The following is a 20879-nucleotide window of genomic DNA, read 5'->3' as shown; positions in this document are numbered from 1 at the left end:
CTTGGTGTCTACAGAGCTGTTCCTCTTACATTTTTCTTACTCTTCTTTCTTGCAGCTGCTGCGTAACATTTCTTACCTTTTCTTAAGTTTTCAGAGAGATGCCATGCAATCGTCTTTGCTGTTTGATGCAGAAGTTTCCTGCAGTGGCTCAATTTTGGAACTAGCTGGAACCAGCTAATTTCTGGCATGTTGGATTGAATTTCCAAGGGAAAAAATGTTCATGTTTCAACTTTAACAAGCTATATAGTAGTTTAATGTGGATTTACTCTGGCTGTCTTCAAAACTGTCATCTTACTCAGCTGTTCTATATGTTTCTTAACATTGTTCACACTTGAATCAGTTTGGGTCAGACAGAAGCCCAAAGTGAAAGCACTCCTGTTTCTCTACTAAGTTCTAAATTTCTGTTTGCAGTGGTTTGAAGAAAACTAATCCAGGGTTGACTCTATACTATTCTAAGTGTGATCTTGTTCCTTATGGTCTGTAAATACTTGGTGGTCAAAAGAGTCTGCAAGCATTGTCTGCCACGTGTATTAAATAAATAAAAATTATAGTAGGTGACCTTTCATAACAAATTAATTTAGCTTCACTGTTTCCTTATATAACCTCTTAGGCTGCATGGTTTGAAAAGTCATACAGGCAAAAGCCTCTTCGTATTGTAATAGTATTTAGTTTCCCTTTAAATATTACCTTCTCTCCTACTCCTACAATCTAGGCTCCCTTCCCACAGTTTTCAGTCAGCTAAAAAAAAAACAGCCTCACTTTTCTCCCCCACATGCTTGAACTGAAACACAGGTGATAATCAATACTGATGAAAACATCAGAAAAGCTCCTGCCAGCCTTTGAGGAATTATTTGGCTATTCTTGCCTGTAAAATCCACTGGGTTGCTGTGTATATTTCTCATTGCCAACCTTTGAAAAGCCTGTGTTCTCATTGCATTCTCTCAGTTTATCCTAGAGAAGTACAAGGAACAATACAATTGAGTAAAATGCCTAGAATTTTGCACATGGCTTTTGATAGTCATTCAGTTCCCTTTTAGGAACAACATATTATTTGACCTCACTACATCGCACTTCTTTTGCACATATCTGTCTGCTGTTCAGCATGGAAGAAAATCATTGTGGGGGAAGAGAATGACATGCCAAACACATTATTAAAAGTGTTTATTTCTGACCCTTAAACATCCCCTTGAATATATAGTAGATGAGTACCTTAACACTTGCCTTTCTGATTTAGCTGCATTTTCTGGAACCATCTTTTGATTAGGATGGGGCCAGAATGTGAAGGATCCTTAGTGAACGCCTAGGTTAATCAGCGTGTTAGTCTCTACGTTGCAAAGGTTCTGACTTCTGCTCGTTGAGAGATTACAGTTCCAGCCAATTTAGCATTTATATGTGAGGTACATATATGTTGGCCTAATATAAAGTAATCTTACAGATTAAATGATATTTTCATTACAGAATATCTGTAGCTATAGATAAGAACTAACACTGAAATAAGGGTGTGCCTGTGAGTTGTGACACACTTCAATTTTTTTCAGAATTCTGTTAGATATATTAGAAAAAAACATTAATTTTAAAAACTCTGGCCACTTGAAATCCAAACATTCAAAAGTTTTCAAAAGCTGCTGTATTTTTGAGGTGCACAAAAGATATTTGCCTTTTCTGAAAATTCTACACAGCTAGATAATGTTCATGCAAAGAGGAGTTTTGCATTGAGAAATCTTTTTCCAATTTGTTTTTAACTATGATGTGCAGCAATCCCCTAGGAATATATTTTGTCCTTCCAAACAAAATATCAACTTAGCTTCTTTTATTTTTGATGTTGCCTGTCCCTAGGTGTGCCACTCTCTCAGAGAAGAGGTTCCGGATGATAAAGCACATACCTGAATCAAAACACAAAACAGTGTAAGAACAAAGGAGTAGAATTCAAACTGTCTATAATTAATTTAGAAGGAACTGTAAAAGCCTTCATCTGGCAAGCTTGCACAGTTCCTTCCATGTACTTAGGAAGAGGACACTTCATCATAAAGATGAGATCCTTCAAATTCATATTAAAGCCAATGACAGAAAAAAGACTTCTGTATGATGCAGCTAAATTCAGTTGAAAATTTTCAAAAGTGTTTTGATGAGAAGGAGAAGGGATCTGTTTCCATGCAAGTTTTGGAGTGGCTTTGTTTTTTCATTCCTTTAAATAAACATGCTGTAAAAGTCTTAATTTAGATATAATTTTTCATCCCAGCTAGGAGTTATGAGTGAGGAACACTTGCACAGAACCAGCATATGATCAAATGCAAATTGATTAAAAAAATAAACAAAAAAGCAAGTTTCACTAAATAGCCGCACAGCTAGCTCACTGAAAAAACTTCTATAGGTTTGTGGTTTTATGCACCATACAGATGGTGTATCTTGCATATTTAACTATTTGTATTTGAAAGATACTGGAAATCAAACAGGTAGTGATGCACTTTCCTGCAGTGGTCTCCTGCAGGAGATGTAGAGTTAGAGAGAGTTAGAGTTTGTGGAAGGCCCAGGACAGATTTGATTTTTTGTTACAAGGGTATCCCATTGTGTTGAGACCCAGCTTTCTGGAAGATGAGATACTTACCTGCAAAGAGCACTAGCAGGTACATTTTCAGAACATAGGGGAAGTAGATTGAGAAGGTGAATGGAAATGGTAGCTTGATGGAGTATGTGCCAAAGGATTCAAAATAAGGCAGTGCTACACAAATTGCAAATCCTATAAAAACATGGTAAATTCTTAGTCTAAAGGAAGCAGAAGATCATCAAAGAGCTTAATGAACAAGTCAGTTACCTTTTATATTTTATATACCTATAAATAAATAAATAAATAAATAAATATGCATTTATATACATATGTATGTTTTCTCCTTGAGTTCAGTTTTGTAGGTTTGGGGTGCTAATTGCTCTAAATACTTGAATTAATACATATATCCTAGTCACTAACAAGTTCTGTCAGAAGAAAGTACTTTCAGTGTGTTCTCAGTGGGTAGGGTTCTCCATGTAAGTATGATAATCTGCTAAGGTGAGCCTCGGTGGGGGAGAAGCTTTGGAACTTGCTCTCTAGTACACTCAGTATGGAAGGGAGGAATCCATCTGTCTTTTATGAGGGTATCTTTCTGCTTTACTTAGACAAAAAGAACATTCTCCCAGATTTTTAAAAACTTAATACCAAGCAAACAAAAAAACCCTAAAACCTACCAGACACACAACCCCAAACCCCGGACAGTCCCTATTAAAATAAAAATAACAGAAAAGAGAGACAGAGGTGGCATAGAGGTTAATATGAAGGTACATGAACATTTATGACCACTTTGGCAATGCATGAGGAACTATATTAAACACAAATGGCAATTGAAGTGATCACATTTTACTGAAGAATATTAAGGAAGCAAGTGGTTGATACCCTTCCCAGCTCCTTACCTTTAGCCAGAACTGAAAGGGGATAAAGCGGGATGCACAGTGAGAAATTGAGCCATGTTAATGGTAGGTAGTATATGCCCATCCTTGCCAACATATTGTAAGTGTACCTGCAATAAGAGGAAAGCAGATAGGTTTAGAGGAAATTATGTCTTTAGAATAAAGATACACTATTGGAAAATTCAAAGGAATTGCAGAAGAGCTTGGAGCTAAGTAAATTTCAGAGCCAGCAACAGTTTTTGTTCAGACTCCAATGCATGAAAGTAGATGGTTCATTTTTTCCGAAGAGTTATCTGTGGTGCTACCCTAGAATAGGCAGACAGCAATAAAGCATTCCAGACAAAAAGCTCTATCAGAAACCAGAATGATTTCATACTGGTCCATCAGAAAATGGATTTCAGATGGGGGTGTTGCAACTGAGAGGGGCAGGCAGAATATCACTGTTCCTTGGGATTGAGACAATCCCGATTTATGACTGCTGAGCTAGCTGAATCACTGCTGAAGAAGGTTAAACAAGAAGGCAATTGCAGGTATATAACCTGTAGTACATCTGTCTCTCTCCTGGACCTCAGCAGGGGTAGTAGGTCCAAAAAAAGCAGTTGCTCACCAGTGTATTGCAGCATTTTATTTTCACTGTGGCTGCTACTGTTGCTTATTGGGAGACCAGAATGCTTAGTATTTCAGTTTCCAAAGATGATTTGATCTTGGTTTGATCTTAAAGTGGTACAGCAGGTCTCCAAACACTGGAGAAACAGGTCTGTTTGCATTTTTGGTCAGCTGAAAGACTTTCTGCACTTTGGGCTTGCTAGAGATGTGCATCTATTACCCAAGATTTTCTGACTAGTTTCTGATAAAACTAGTGTTAAACACACATGTATTCCCTTTCTATTGACTAATTTGATGAATTTTGCATCATACCTGGACTGTAGAAGAGTGGACCATTGAAAATGGACCATTGTCTCTCAAGGTTGCTCTCTGCAACCTCAGGATTGTCTCCATTTTTTACTATTGTTGCTCTTAAGGTTGAATCTCAGCACAATACAAAAAGGAAACAACTACTCCCTCTCTATACAATTCCATGGGCTGTTATGGTATAAGCAGGAAAGATGAGAACTTGCTCTCAGTATATCACCAACCATGATGCATAATAAATAGTCCTTCTGAGAAAATTTATGTCCCTGAAAGTTTATGTGGAAAAACTTGTAACATTCAAGACTAGTTGGCTTAGGGATGGGAGAGATCCCTATGCACTTTTAGACATGAATACTTCTTTGAGATACTAGGACATGTCATGGATGCTGTAAGATACATCAGGTAAGAATTCTAAATTTGTATGAGTTGTACTATGGTTTATTTGAATTGGTATTTTGCTGCTATAGACCACATGAACTTTCCTGTTAAACAACTGCTGTTACTGCTGTGGTGTTTAACTCTGTTCTTTAGTAAGGGTAGAAAATAATGATGCATCAATGGTGCTATTATGCACTGACAAGATTTCACAGCCAATATTTTTTATACTGTTGGCATTTCTCCAGCTGCACTGAACCCTTTCATTTCAGATTAGGTTCTATTGTTTTAGTTTCACAAACTTCAAGAAAAATGGGATGGAACTATAATCAAAATAATTATTACAAGCAGCAGCCTATTAAAATGTATTTCGAAATACTCTGAAGCTGGCTTAAAATCTTTATTAATTCTCTCTGACACTTTCCTGTTTCAGATCTCTTTTATAACATGTTTCCTTTGCTGCCTAAAACCATATTCTTCAGTCAGTGCCTTAAGCAATATATTTAAATTAGCAGAAAGGCATTTTATCAGGGAAAAAAGTTTAGCTGCAATACATGTGTTGTTGTGAGAACTGTGTCTTCTTAAAATGCTTCTTAATTCTGTATATACATGCTCTAAGTCTACAAAGTGAGGTGCATATGAGGTGCATATGAGGTGCAATACTTCTCATATTACATATGAGAAGTATGTGATGTTCTTGTGGTGTGATATATGCCCTACTACACCAAAACTCTCAAGTCTCCTGCAGCAGGAGATCTTGGCTTTTTGGAAAGCACAGTGCAATTAACCCAGAATAGTCTTTCTGCCTTTGCAAGTTCTGCTGGTGCTGCCTTACTGTGCTGTCAATCTTGGATCAAAGTGGATTAAAAAAATAAAGCAACAGGATGGTAATGGCAACCAGGATGGTTTCAGGAATTGCTGTTCTCCAGAAGGTAGTTATGATTGCCTTTTAAATTTTTGTTAACAATATCAAAGCCTTTGAACTACAAATGTTAATGCAGTCTGCTAATGCATTACTCTATCTTACATCTGTAATTTACTCTGCCTCTTAACCATGTGGATTTTTGTAAAAATCATTCTGTAACTTAAAAAGTTCAAGCTTTTATTTAAAAATTAATAATATGCTTTGCCAATTTTGAAACAATTAAATGAGCCTGCTGCACAATGGGGGTAGAGTTAAGCTGGCAAGAATAACCCATTTTCCCCTCCTTGTTTTGATGTTGACTCCTTACCTGACCACATCTAATAAATTCCAAAGGAAAAATAAAACACAGACGACATATTTCCCTTGAACTTCTTCCTGACTGTTGATCACAACAAATAAAATAATTATTCTCTCAGTGATCTGAAAAGGAAAGAAAACTTTGAATTCAGTTGGCATCTTCTCTGTTATTTCTGTGGCATTTTGGCAAAATAGTAGGCCACAAATGGATACAGTTTTCTTTACACAAAATCAGTAGTGAATGTTTTGTTTCATGGCCTGCTTTTATTCAAAGTCCTTCAGCAAAGAGCAGTGGACACTGCTGGCTGTAGCATCAAAGAGCTGTTATGGTACGTGTGGAAGTTGGCTTGCCAGCTGGGATGACTTGTGTTTGTAGCCAAGGAAACCTGTGGGTGAGCCCAGGGAGGTCATGGAAGCAAGGACTACTCCTGCTGCACCTGACTACCTGGAAGGCTGGCAGGGATAAGCTTCCTTGCTTGTAGGCTGTGTGGGAGGCAGTAGGATGTGGTGGGCCCTTCTTGAGAGGGGTCATATGCCAGACAGTACTAATTTTGCACTCCCAGATCTGCTCCTCATATCTTAAAAATCTGTGTCCCAAGGAATCTCTTTCATGTAAGATTTGCAGAAAGAAGGAGGAAAAGTAGAATTCCTTATCTTTCTTTCCATCTTATTCTTGGTTACGGGAAGTGGGTTTAAGCTTGTCACTTATGTGAATGATAGCCACAGTGTTTATGTCCTAGCAATTTTCTAGTAGTTGAACTTTATCCAACCCACAAACGAAAAGATAATGTGGATTAAACAGGCAGTGTCTCCAGCTTAAAATAAATACTTTGTTAATATTAAAACTCAAGAAATTTTTGTGTGTCTTTTTGCAGCTTTCCTGAAAACTTTTCTAACAGTATCCATGCCCTGCCCTGTAAAGTAAATTAATCAGTACTCCAAGAGTTGTCAAGCTGTCCCAGAACAGTAAAAATTCACTCTGATTTACACTCTATTTGAAAGTGCTGAAGTAGAAAATATGCACCTAAGCAGTTGGTATGAATTGATACAGCTTCATTAGGTTGGATTTTTTTACCCAATGCCATGTCTTCCATAAGGTACATTAGTTGTAATGATTTCACAAGTTGTGATGTCAAGTCAGTTAAAAGTCACAAAATTAAAGTGGATTACCAAGGTTATTTTTTTAAGTGTTGTAATTCTTCATTGGTTTCCCCAGACTCATACCTTAAACAAAGTAAGAATTTTGCCTCTCAGCAAGTTTGTGTGGTAGTTTTGCTACGTAATATTTACGGGTTCCTCCATGGACCATTCTGGCCACAAACTCTCTTTTTTCGCAAACCACATCTGTCAGATAAAGCAGCCTTCACTATTCAGCAAAATTACGTCAGAGCAATTTTTCATACAAAAAGAGAGCATGTCTGCCCCAGAGATCTGGTTCTTCATCTTGGAAAGCACTGAGGGGCCACAACAGCTAAAAGTGGTTTTCCTGCTTCTCACCCTCCTATGATCGTCATCTTGTTCTGCTGATCCCATAGGTCCCTAACTGAGGGACTGATTTTTAAAAAGGTCATAAGTTGGCAGACTTTTGTATAGATGGGTCAGGAAACGGAAAGTGAGAGCTAATAGGTCCTGTGTTTGTACACTGATGCTGAGGAACATGGCGAAAACATGGGGGAACTGGAAGCATTGATGCAGATCTGAAACCAGACAGAACAGAGATACAAGAAACACAGCAGGGCAACCATCACAAGAAGGAAATCAAAACAAAGGTAGAAGCTGTGTGAGCACTGGGTGGGATTGTGTGCTGGAGAGAACAGATAAAATAGGATCTGAGTTAAAATTGTTAGAGTGGTAAAGAATGCAGCATCGGTGGTGTGGGCATTTTGTAACTGACTCTAAAATCAGACTTGAGATGTAGAGAGAGAGTTCTGCATTATTTTTAATGCAAGAGCTATTTCAGGGAATTGCCACAGGTCCTAGAGACCAAGGGCTTCATCATGATACTGAAAAGATGGACATGTTCTTAGATGTCAGAGCTGGAAGATTTTCCAAATGGTCACTCACTTTTCAAAAAATGGCTAAGAGGAAACGTTCTAGAAAATGGCATGGGGTAAATAATTGGGATCTGATCCCATTTCAGTGAGAGAAAGGCCAAGCAGTAGAAAGGTAGTCACCATTTCAAATTCCAGTTTGAAACTCCAGTTTCAAATGGATGTGTGCTGGCCAGTGACAGAACGACTACGGAGACCCACAATTCAGCCTTATAATCTGGAAGTGGAAGAAGCTGTGGATTTTCTTCTCTCCCCAGGATACAAGCAGAAACATGAGGCAGTTAGAACCACCTACCTGGGCCTGGGGTTCAGCAGATTGCCACCATCAGAGATTCATATTGGGGAAGGGGAGCAATGGAGGCATGCAGCTTTGCTAATTACACATGAAGGAACTCAGTAATCAACTATAAAGTATGTTAAGCACCTGCAAGAACAGGAAATTGAACATGGCACAAACTGGTCATCTTGAGGTATTTTGTTCCTGTTGGACTGCAGTCTCATCTGGCAAGCAATGGGCTGCACAAAGCAGCCACCGGACAGTGAGACTGGAAAGACGTGGCCTTGGTCTGGAGCATATATGTGGGGCAGGACACAGAGCTGGCTGCTCAGGACAATTCTGATATCCCCATGAGGACAGACAGAGGCACCCTACCTCTTTCTCTGCATAAATCAGCAGGTCACCTGCCTGCTTGCCTTTATTCTCTTTCCTTTCAAAGCAGTCCTAGCTTTAGGTAACCTACACAAATCAAAGGTAAATGCAGAGATTAGCCAAAGGCTGGGGACATTTTCTGCAAGTGAAAAGGCAGGGTGCTTCTTGGAGAAGAGTAGTATGTTTTGGTAGTGTGTTGATATATGTACACACATATCTGTATGCATATATACATGGATTCATGTACATTTATAAATACACACACATATACACATGTAAATAAAATACATGTGCTGCTGCTCAGCCGTGGATCATTTCCTGTATGTCATCTGTCCTTTCATGAATGAAGATGTGATATTCTCTGTAGCTATACTCATGCTTTAAATTAAAAAAAAAAAAAAAAAGGCACGAAACTACAAGTCCTATGTTTTCACATTCATAAAAAGGAAGTATGTGCTGACATATCACAAAGCATGTTTCCAGTTTTCATTCCTTCTTTAAAATCAGACTGGAATTACCTTCCTTTTCTGACACTGATCTTTCATAGGATACAGCAGGTTCTATAGGGTGATAAAAGTTTCTGCAAGGCAGACTGAGGTTTTTAATCAAGTAAGTGAAACAGAGCAAATTTGGCTAGAGAAAATAGCACATTCACTTCCATTTTTTAATAATCATGACTGTGCAATTTTGTACTCAGTACCTGAAATGCTTACATAGTTTTTCAATTTAGTGTATATTAACAAAAAAAAAAAGTGAGAAAAGTGCCACTAAATATTTAAAGTTAAAAAATATAATATTTTTATCACAAAGCCATAGTACATTGCTTTTGGTTTGGTAAATTCAATCTGTTCACAGACGATGAAGAACTACTCTTTGTTTCACAAAAACATCACTCAGAACTTTCTGAGACCTTTCCTCTCTCCTTGCTATGGTACAAGCCCTTTCAGCCTTTACTCCCTTGCCAGACTAACACATTTCATTATTTTCTGTCTTGGTGGCAACAATGACATGTGACATGTTCTCCTGCCCTCCTCCAATTATTTAAGGTGTAAATAGTCTGAGAGACATCCCTTTGCATCAGCTTTGTGACAATCCCCTGCCTCACCTTACCCCAGCACATCCATCATATAGGACACATCTTTCTTTCATGATGTGAATTGTCCTTGACCTACCTTGCTTTTCTCAGGTACCTGGTGGCCTGAGACTTTGTCCCTCAAGGAGTTTTTCCAGAAGACTCCTCTGAGTTTGTTTTTCCACTGTCTGTATCATGTAACTCAAAGTGTTTTTCTTAAATGCTACTAAACCATGACAAATGCAATAGGCAGAAATCTTTCACTCAAAGATTCATCTACCTCCACCCACGTGCTTCCCTGACATTGCCTGAGCCAGCTGTTCTCTCATCCTACCTATCACCCCAAGTGAACTTCAATGTGGATGTGCATGCATATGCCCGTTAATGAGGGATGCATACAGGGGTATGTTTTAAGCTCTGAACTGGAATAGGTGATGTGAGCACAGAACCAGGCAGCCCCTCTCAAATTCTTGTACCTTTGTCAGTGCCCTGACTGTGCAGCAGTCTAGTAAGCTGCAGCAAGGTAAACATTTCTTAACCAACTGTCCTTCCCTAGTTCATTGTGGAAAATATACCTTTTATTTTCTTCCTAAGAGGTAGTGACGAAAGTGTGACAAGGCATGTGGGAGTAGTGGTGGCACACAGATGCCTAACCTACATTCTCAGCAAAAGTGGGTAACCCACAGGACAGCAGAGTCTCTACCAAAGAGCTTTTATATCTTGTTTGGACAGCATGAGGCTGCTGCTAACATCAAGGGAAGAGAGTTGTTCATGGTGAGAGTGCAGTTGGGGAAAGAACCAAGTAAAGATCCAAAACTATATTTGGTGTGAAGTGAACACTGAGAGTCACAGTGCCATATGGTTCCCTGAGCCGCCTCTCCATGTTTTCCAGGAGAGCACTGCACAAACTGCACTGCCCAAGAAAGGTCACAGTTTTCTTGCTCAGAATATCTCTCTCATACTAATGTCATTTGTGGCAAAAGAGAATAGTGTTTGTGCCGGCCTCCCTGATCTCTGCCTTGTGTAAGTCTGGCTAGGAAAGAAACAGACTATGTCAGGGCTGGGGAATGTGTAAACTCTGTCAGGACAAGGCCTGCTTTAATGACTAAGAGCACGGTGCTCTTCTTTCCAAGACATGTGAGATTTGTTACAGGTCATACTAGATAGGAGTCTTCTTTCTCCCCTAGATTAGCATCAAAGCCTGTGGATTTAGGCAAGGAAAAGCAGTTCTTTACATTTTTATGGATTTGATACTTAGGAAGCAATGTAAAGAACAGAGATCTGTATTAGTCAATTAGTTAATTAGTTATTTAGACAGTTAATGAAGACGTGAAAAGAGGAACATCTTCACCCATTAATACATCATTTGACAAAAATGGGCTACCCAGAAAACTAAAAGCATAACTAACTACTCTTGGTCTTCTGCCTTCTGACTGCTGAGAGAAATATGAGTTTCACCATTAATCAAATACTATGGATCAAAAAGGTTTGAAGGTAAATTCAAGTAACCATTTTCCTTTTCCCAATGTATTAAGAAAAAAAACCCAAAAAGCTGATATTAGCACCCAAAAGAAAAAAAAATAGCGTGGCAAGGAAATCGTCGGAGTGTCATCTTTTTTTCTGCTATACCATGTGATGTTTTGGCTGGTTGTCTGCCTTCAGCTGAACATATGACAAACTACTAGGGAAAAAGACCAGCTTGGTTAAACAGAGAACTTACTGGAAGTCAGGGAAAAAGAAGAGAGTGCATCACCTCTGAAAGGAGGGGAAGATAACTTAGGGGGACTACAGGGATGCTGGGAGGTTATGTAGGGAGAAACCTAGAAGGACCAAGCCCCCCTGTCTTGGTTTGATTACTGCAATTGGCCACTGACCCACTTCTGCTGGTGGCCACTCATCTGGACATTTTCTGGGTCCATGCTGGGGACCAAGCATGGGGTACTCACTATTCAGTTTCACTCAAAAATAAAAAAGTTGGCAGGAGAGTTCTTTCCCAACCAGTCCAGTTCTGAGGAACCAATTCCTGCAGTTAGGAAATTACCAGGAAACTAGGCTGCCTGCGGAAGGGTGCAGGTGCAACTTTCAGGGTAGTTCAGCCTGGGCTTGTCCCCACGGGCAGCCATGGCTGCTGTGTGTCGGTCATGAAAGGAGAGCTTTGAGAACAAACTTACCTGCAAAAACCTGGGGAGAAGACGGCTTTTGTCAATGCCGACGAGGATGTGTAGGATCTCCAGTACAGATAACAACTGGCAAAGGCGCATTACCAGTCCTATGGAGTGAAACGTGTCAGCCAGTGAATCTAAAGACAAAATTAAGAGGAAGATTAGAGGAATGGTTATACAGTTAAAGTCTGGAGCAACTGCTGGGTTCGCTTTTACACTATCATCACTGGAGTTGACAAGAAATAAAGTTCACACAGTAGTACACTTCTGGTAGAAGAAAGCAGAAGAAAAGCTTCTAGACGTAGAAAAGCTTCAAGGAGTGGAGGAGGCAATCTGCTTTGTGTGTGTATGGTTCTGACACAGAGGCAGGAAGCTGAGAAAATAATTAAATTCCCTGTACTTAAAGCATGGGCAAACACTGTGCAGGATGTGATGGTTTAGAGATACTGCTTTAGGGTATTTCTAAATAGGAGAAAATGCTGAGGAAATGCATGAAGAATTTCTAAACACTAGAAGGTGTTGAGTTCCTGCCTGTATCTGCACTGCTGAAAACAAGTAGTCCAGAAAGCAGGCATTTTATATGCCTAAAACTGTCCACCATTATAAGTAATTTTAAATTTCCAGTCACTAGTTTTCTATTTTTGTGTCTTAACCCCAGGCAACAGAAAGAGAAATATATTGTAATGTTTTGGAGATAGAGAGTCATGTGTAATAACCACAAAGATGTTCTCTCCCAGTGGCTTCAGTAAGATTAATATTTGCCATAATGACTGGACCTAGTCATTTAGGTTTATTTCTAATTCAAATGTTACTAGCATGCCACTGAATATTAAAGTTTATTAGTAAAACAAGAGCTTCATTCCCAGTGTGACAAGGGTAGAAGACAGGCACAAGTAATTTGGTCAGCCTTTTTAATGGAGTGCCTTTCTGATCGAATTACAGTCCCTGGTATTAGACATACACATGTTCAGAATCTTCATTTATCTCTAATTTGGTATTTCTGTGTGTCTGTCATTGCCGCTTAAAATGTCCAAGGAAAATAGAGAAGGAGCCTTACCTTTTCCAAATGTCATGAACCTGATGATCATATTTGTAAATATCCAAGAATGTCCACAGAATTGCATTAAGTCATACACAAACAGGTACATGTTCATGGTAAAGCTGTGGAAAGTGAAAATAATAAACTATATTACTTAAAACAACATTGTAAGAAATTGCACCCTCTTTGGACATGTTAATAAATCAAAGGAAAAGAGCTGAAATTGAGAGCAGCCCTGCCAAGAAGGGCTTGGGGGTGCTGGGGATGAGAGGCTGGACATTACATGGCTATGAGCACTGACAGCCCAGATAGCCAGTTGTGTCCTGAGCTGCATCCAAAGCAGCGTGGACAGCAGGGCCAGGGAAGGATTCTGCCCCTCTGCTCTGCTCTGCTCTGCTGAGACCCCACCTGCAGGGCTGCATCAGCTCTGGGGTCCCAGCACAGGAAGAACATGGATCTGTTGGAGTGAGTCCAGAGGAGGGTCAGAGCACAAGAGAACAAGATGATCAGAGGGATGGAGCACTTCTCCTCTGAGGAAAGGCTGAGAGAATTGGGACTGTTCAGCCTGGAGAAGGTTTCAGGATTACCTAATTGTGGGCATCCAGTACCTGAAGCAAACTTAACAAGATGGAGACTTTTTACAAGAGCATGTAGTGACAGGATAAGGGAGAATAGCTTTAGACTGAAAGAGGGCAGGTTAAGATTAGATATTAAGGAAAGAGTCTTTACTGTGAAGGTGGTGAGGCACTGGCTCAGGTTCCCCAGAGAAGCTGTGGATGCCCCATTCCTGGAAGTGTTCAAGGCCAAAAGAAGGATGGCGTTCTGAGCAATCTGGACTAGTGGAAGGTGTCCCTACACATAGCAGGGGTGTTGGAACTAGAGGAATCTGAATGGAACTTAACAATTCTCAATGTCCTTTCCAACCCAAATCATTCTTTGATTCTATGAAATAGAAACAGATCAGTGAAACCTGTGTGTGTCTCTCAGAGGTCCCAGAACAGAACTCTGTCTAATGGATTAAAGGCTCCCTTTGTTGCTATACTTAGGATATGCCCAGAAAAATTTTCAGAGTTCCCACCAATCATTAGGGTGATCTGTGGCTATAAAGTGAAATTTGTGCCTACAGAGGAAGAAGTATCTAAACAAAGATACTCCATTAACTTCTGGATTAAAGTTGCATTTAATAAACAAAATCTTCTCTTGTGGGAGAAGACTAACTTTTGCAGCTATTCTAACCTAATTTTCATGGACAATCTGACTTTTTGCAAAACTTCATGAGCTCTGGATATACCTAATTTCCCATAAATGTATTTTCTTCTGGTTTATTCTGAAAAGAGATATTTACCTGTCCTCCAGCTATAAGACTACTTTTTAGGAAAATAACTTGTTAATTTTGTACTAGAATTTATCTCCTGTGTTGGACCTATTAATTTCCTGCCCTAGTAAGCAGTATTCTCTTCAAGTTGTGCCTTGATCCTGTGTTTTCTTGTGGTATGTCTCTGCCAAAAAAACTTCATTTCATTTGTATCTGTACATTAACAAATTGAATAAATTTTTCTGTTCAAAAATATCTAAATTTGATGAATGCCTATCCTTCATTCCTAGCATTGGACCATAAGTAACAATACTTACAGACTTATTTAAATTAATCTAGATAAACTGATCTTCTAAAATTTTATTGTAGGTAAATTGCAGGGAGGTCATAAAAGTGCTTGTCTTCCTCTCTTCCAGTTATGTAAGATGACAACTATTCACATCATCACTTCTATAAGCACAAAAAGATTTGTGGGAATAAAATATTTCCCAAAAGACATCACTGTCCTTTGATACTGTAAAAATAAGACATATAAGGACCCAAAACAAAGGAATCTATTCCACAGATACCTTCTTTTTGTGAAAAGTAGGATACAGCTGAATTGAACTAAAGTCCAGTGAGATCAATTAAGATTTAAACCAAATTCCATCTGTTCTATTACTGAATGACACTTTGTTCCATTTTGTGGTTAAGAAGTTGGGAAATGACATATTATAAAAAGACAACAAATTAAGAACATTGTTCTGTGTTAAGAAACAGCCTTGTTACTGGATGGATAGGTGTTACTGTATGGAAGTTACAGGAACAGACATCAAAATCTTGAGGCTTTCCAGTCAGCAGCTCCACCACTCTTTTGGTCTGATACTGCTGTGTGTGCATCGCATTGGATGCAAACTGAGCATATGCTTTCTCTCTTCTGAAGTTTAGTTTGCTAGATGTTCTGTAATCCTCAGAGCCTGTCTTTCAGAGATTCGGTTGTATTTTCCAAACTCTTCCTGCATTGGCTGGCTAGAAAACTGTTGGTTTTGCAGTTCTTAAGGTACTTAATCTTGACTAAATAGGGAGTAACACTGGTAAACACAGCCTCACATTAGTGTTTCGGCAGTGTGGCAGCTGTTGCACATTAGAACACATCATCTTTAAAATATACCAGTGGCTGCTGAAATGTGTACAGACCGTCATTAATGGAGGGCCCCATATTCCCAAGGAGTGTAGCGATGTGCTGCTGAGCAGCATGCCGGTGTTACATGGCAGACAGATCCTGGCCCTAGAGCTGTGAGTGGCACAGTTCCCTCCCCTGCTGAAACTCTGCACTGTGAAGAAACAGCCCTGATCTGAGACTGCATCATACTTTTTCAGCCTACTCTGTTAATCCCTGCACAAAAGGTACTTAAGACCAAACAAAAGCTTTTCACAGAAGCGAAGAAATCTGAAGAGACTGAAAGGTGATTTCAGTGTGATAAAAGGAAACTGAAATGTAACTTTTCACCAAGGTCCTTCTCCATCCAAAGGCTGACCTCTTTACCTACAGAAACATGCGGGCCAAAGATAACCTATTTCCCTATTTCCCTGTCCCAACAGCTCTGTGTCACAGTGCAAAATTCAGACATCTGCTTCTATGTGATATGTGAAGGGCAGAAGAGGTCTTTATTTAGATCCCGTGCTCCCATCGGTTCACAGCACGGATTACTCCACATTTCACTCCCAGAACCTGCTTCTGCAGCCCTGTTGCAGACAAAACACAGACTACCCATCAGGTACTGATTCAGTCCCTGAGCCTGTTAGCTGGCTAGTCTTCCAAACCTCACTTTGCCACCTGCTTGCCTGACCTGCTGCCACATCTCTCCCTCGTAGTGTGATTTGCTTTAAGGCGTTCAAGTTTCCTTTCATTTGAAGGCGTTGCGGGGGGAAGGGCGGTCACAGCACATTTCAGTACCCTGCCTGCATTGATGACAGGAGAAAGAAACAAACATAGCTCTTGCAGGAGACACAGACCCAGAAGGCTGCACTTGCTGTCTGCTGTTTTAATTGTCAGTTTCACCTTATTTACTATGGCTGATTTTATGCCAAATACATTGAAATGCTAGGGATGCACTTACCATATATAATATCAGCCTTGCTTAGCAGAAAACTTATCTGCTTTCTCTGTGGGCTCAAAACCCAGAAAACTAGATTAAATGTAAGAAATGTCAGAACTAGCACACAAAGATTTTATCATTTTAGTTGCAAACCCTGATGTATTTCCTTGGGCAGAAATCTCACAAAGTGTAACTGTTGCATTTTATTATTTTTATCACAAAGGTCTTCAGTGTGTCTCTTTGGTAACTATCATCCAAGGCAAGCACGGAGGAAGGTGCCCTTAGTGTCTGAAGGGTGGTCAGGACCATGCTCCCCCATGAGCTAAGGTGACAGCACAGCAGAGGCACCCAGATCAGGTCAGCCCTTGCCCCATCTGTGTGTCCCTTGCAGGGTGACAGGACAAAGACCACACTCAGGTTGCTCTCAGGGTTGTCCCACACGGAGGATCCCACCCAGGCCTGCGTGCACAGACCACTTTCCTGCCCCTCATGACTCCTGTGTTCTGCTGCCTTCCCGTGTGCCTGTGCTGGCTGACCACACATGAGGAACCAGCCCCCACGCTGAAACCAGAGAGCAATGTTCCTTTTTTTTTTTTTCCCTCAGCAGGCAAGATCTGCTAGAAAATTCCCTCTGCTGACATAGTTTCCTTGTAAGTCACATTAAGTCATGTTGCTCTGAACTTCTGTGTCTTCCCCTTCCTACCCGTGACAAGCTGCAAGCCCTGTAGTTCGGGAAGAAGAGAGCTGCTGAGTACAGCTGCTGTACTTTTCTCCCACATGCCACCCACTGTTTTTTCTCCTCTCCTTTTTGCATTTGAGCGGTTTGTGACACCTTCACTCAAGAAGTATTACCTGTTGCAGGGGTCGGATTGCTGCTGCGGCTCCTGAGCCTTCTCCTTTTCCTCTCTGCAGCTGCAACAGCTGTTTGTTAGATCACCCCTCCTCTTTCCTCTTACCCCACCCCACGACGTCACTGTACGTAGCACTAAGCAGGAACAACACTGCACTTCCCGAGAAAGAAGTTTTTACACCCAAATACTTCCACTGCATTTGCCCTTACCCTCAGTCAGCCCAGCTCAGCCCAGCCCAGCCCAGCCCAGCCTAGCGCAACCTAACCTACCTTAGCCTAACCTAACCTAGCCTAATGTAATCTAAATTGGTTTCTTGATGTTGTACCAATAAACTAGTCTGTAAATCCCACTAACTTTATTTCTTAACACAGAGCAATGTTTTGAAAGATTACTGGAGGGAAGAAATGCAAAATAATAATGCTTCTTTTATGCCTAAATCATCAGCACTACAGCAACACTATCAACTCCATCAAATGGTAAGGAATGATGAGAGCACACCCATCCTTTAAATTATTTCAGATAGAGGAAAGAATTTTCCACTTATTATATAGAAATGTATGGGTTTTCATGCCCTTGTAAAATTTGGACACTACTTGCAGAGTGAAAAATATATGTTCATCCTAGTTTACTTCTGCCCAAGGTGTCTGGGATATTTCAGCATAAATCAGATGAAGAATACCCTAACTTGTTTATAAACTCCCTTCTGCCAATAAGTAAGTTTTGCCACAGGCATTCATGTTGGAATTACACCCCATCCTGCAGTGAGATGAAGAGTAAGTCAAGAGCACCCTAAAGATATAATAAGCATAGGATGTTATGTGTAGGTACAAAATGCTGGAGGATAAAATGTCCCTTACTGGGTCTCATCCCTATTGCAAGTGGCACTGAGCTCCTGGCAGGACCATGCCATGTGGTGTCCAGGAGAGGTGAGAAATGCCTCCCTGGCTAGTGAATGATTTCCTGGCAGGCACAGTGGGACACTGTGTTTTCCATAGTTATGTCTCCCACCTGAAACCTGAGCACAAGGGTCATACAGTTACAACTGGCTTTCCTGCCATATGGCAGCTTACTTTCACTGCTCCAGGATCATCTTTTTCTAGGCTAAAGAATTCCTTTCTTTCTCAGGAGGAAATATATATCAGTGTTAAATAGAGGGTTAAGCAATTAAACATACCACTGTTGAAAGGCTCACCCATGAACAGCTTACTCACTCCCTTCTGCAGCTGGACAGAGGAGAGAAAATTTAGCAAACGGTTCATGGGCTGAGATAAGGACTGGGAGAGATCCCTCAGCAAATACCATCATGGTCAAAGCAGGCACATCTTAGAGATATGAAGTGAACTTACAACTTACAAATCAGTGCAGGATAAAGAGAAGTAAAAATAAGTCCTTAAAAAACCACCTACCCTCCACCCCTTTCTCCTTGCGAGCCCTACCTCCTGCCCAGCTGGCACAAGGATGGAAGGAATGGGTGTTATGGTCAGTTCATCACTCGTGGCTTCTCCTGCTGCTCAGGGAGAGGAGTCCTTCCCCTGTTGCACCCACAGGAGACAGTTCACTGACAGCTTCTCCAACATGGCTCCATCTCATCAGCAACAGCTCCCTCCAAACTGCTGCAACGTGAGTCCATCCCACAGGCTACAGTCCTCCCAAAACTGCTGCAGTATGGGTCACTCTTCCAAGGACAGGCTGCTCCAGCCTGACAGCAGGGGCCCTCTCTCCACAGGCCTCCCACAGGATGACAACCTCCTCCAAGGTATCTGCCAGCTCCAATGTGGGGCTCCTCCACGGGCTGCAGGTGGATCCCTGTGGCCCTGCATGGGCTGCAGGGGCACAGCTGCTTCACCATGGGCTGCACCATGGGCTGCAGAGGAATGTCCCTCCTGTCCCTTCTTCTGCACAGACCTTGGTGTCTGCAGAGTTGTTCTTCTCACATGTTTTCACTCTGCTCTTCTCTGGACACAGTTACAACTGCACAACAACTTCTGTTTTGATTTCTTTTTAAACCTGTTGTAACAGAGACATTACACCATTTAAAATTGCCCCAGCCTTGGTCAGTGGTGCACCCATCTTTGGATCCACCAGGGATTGGCTCTGCTGGATATGGGGAAAGCTTCTGGCAGCTTCTCACAGAAGCCACCTATATAGCCCCTTCTTCTATCAAAACCCCAGGCCATGCAAACGCAATACACAAGGGCACCAGCAAGGGCTTGCAAGCTGAATTCCACTTTGGATCCATGGTAGTGACCACCCCTGGCCCAGCCTGGTAGGAGGCAGGGGCAGCCGGGGCAGCTGCACTTGACTGGTGCTGGCAAGGTGCTGCCCACCACTGAAGTATTTTGAGGGCTTTCCTTTGTTAGCAGTGTGGCTTTATAGAGTTGATGCTCATTTGCTGCTGAAAAAAAAGTCTCCTGGGATGGTGGCATGTGAAAGGAGTGATGTTGTCCTCCAAACGAAATTATGTTGGTGCCTACTCCATGATGACGAATGAGGGGCAATGAATAGAGAATCCATTTCAAAGGTGTATTTCTGACCTGAACTATAATACTCTTAATCCACACATTTAAGTGGCAATGCGCTGCAGGGATAGAGCCAAGGTACAGGGCTTGTTAATCAATTATTGCATAGATATTCAAGTTCTCCTTTGGGAAATGTAGAATATAATTCTGCCAGTGGCTTGTAGTTGATCTAGCTAATCATAACCTAACGCTAGGCCTTAGTACAAAAAATCCTTCTCTAATTTCAAGAGTTTTTCCTGAATACAGCTTTAATTTTGAAAACATGTGTGAGGTCTCTTTAACTCTGTGATTTGCAGTGGTGTTTTTGTAGTGTGAGGAATACAAGAAAGTAACAGGTAAGAGCTTTTATTAGACTAGATAGAGATGGGGACACTTCTAGGGACACAGATTTTGACAAAGGCTTTTATGCTTAAAACATTTAACACTTTTGTATGCTGCAAAGACATTAAGAGGAAAGGAAATACCAAATGATACTGTGGAAACACGTATTAACTGGATATGGGAACAAGAGGATAAGTAATGGAAAAAAACCCTACATTTTATTAGTGGAAAAAGAACTTTCTTCTCCACTCCAGCTGTTCTCTTACAGACTAACTTCTGTCTAGAAACTACTTACCCAGCATCAAAAAACTATTTGTATTGCTGCTGCTATCTCTTAAAACAAGCTTTATGACTGTTCTGCTTATGGTGTTAAGACCAAATCTCATGGGTTTTTAAAAATCTAAACAGTTTTAACTGCATTTGGTTTCCCTGCATCATGAGATAGGGAAATCACATTCTATCTGGGCATGATGCTTGTGTCAGGAATCTTTGCAAGGAGATGCTTTATGTAGAAAGTTAATGGCAATCCTGAAATGCTTCATGTGATGTGGAAAGAATTTAATTCTCTTCAGCAGGAAACATCACCAGGCTAAAACATCTGTTCCCTTTTTGCGCAGCTTTTGTTTTCAAATCCTTGCTATAAAACCAATATGCAAATGTGTTTTCAAGAAAAGAAAACATGTGTCTTAAAATTAATTTTCAATGTTCCTGTTAACATTATGTGTCCCTTCCTCTATTATTAGATTTTTTGGCTCTGTGAATTCAAGCCTGTGTTGGCCAGTGGATTATGCTTATTTTAAGCATTGGTAAGTCACATCTCCGAAATGTGTGCTCAGCTGTAAGCACAGACTCCCATGCTATTCCCCTCAGTTAAA

The 20879-nt window shown here is 40.7% G+C and overlaps 1 protein-coding gene across 2 annotated transcripts; it reads right to left on the bottom strand.

Moving 5' to 3' along the window:
• Positions 1-1071: 1071 nt before the first annotated feature.
• On the bottom strand, positions 1072-17304 carry HACD4 (3-hydroxyacyl-CoA dehydratase 4). 2 transcript variants are annotated; one of them, XM_068176262.1, is made up of 8 exons: positions 17166-17268; positions 15626-15760; positions 12939-13042; positions 11891-12018; positions 5958-6070; positions 3442-3548; positions 2606-2737; positions 1072-1883 (listed from the first exon to the last, which is right to left on the bottom strand). In XM_068176262.1, the coding sequence occupies exons 3-8, from the start codon at positions 13033-13035 to the stop codon at positions 1801-1803; spliced, it is 660 nt and encodes a 219-aa protein (XP_068032363.1). In that variant the 5' UTR covers positions 13036-13042; positions 15626-15760; positions 17166-17268; the 3' UTR covers positions 1072-1800. The 2 variants fall into 2 exon arrangements, with proteins under 2 accessions (XP_068032363.1, XP_068032362.1); XM_068176261.1 differs by lacking the exon at positions 15626-15760 and having other exon boundaries at positions 17166-17304.
• Between the last annotated feature and the right edge of the window lie 3575 nt (positions 17305-20879).

Source organism: Anomalospiza imberbis, chromosome Z (genome assembly GCF_031753505.1).
Source record: "Anomalospiza imberbis isolate Cuckoo-Finch-1a 21T00152 chromosome Z, ASM3175350v1, whole genome shotgun sequence".
NCBI lineage: Eukaryota > Metazoa > Chordata > Aves > Passeriformes > Viduidae > Anomalospiza > Anomalospiza imberbis.
The sequence above is the reverse complement of the archived record's forward strand: the minus strand, read 5'-3'. Positions and strand labels throughout refer to the sequence as shown.

What these genes read in the sequence shown, in the direction of transcription:
- HACD4 (XM_068176261.1), bottom strand. Translation starts at nt 13,035, where the DNA reads ATGAACATGTACCTGTTTGTGTATGACTTAATGCAATTCTGTGGACAT. An exon ending in CCTTTCAGTTCTGGCTAAAG is followed by an intron (nt 2,738 to 3,441) that starts GTAAGGAGCTGG and finishes ATGTTTTTATAG; the next exon opens with GATTTGCAATTTGTGTAGCA. An exon ending in CCTGCTAGTGCTCTTTGCAG is followed by an intron (nt 1,884 to 2,605) that starts GTAAGTATCTCA and finishes GTTTTGATTCAG; the next exon opens with GTATGTGCTTTATCATCCGG.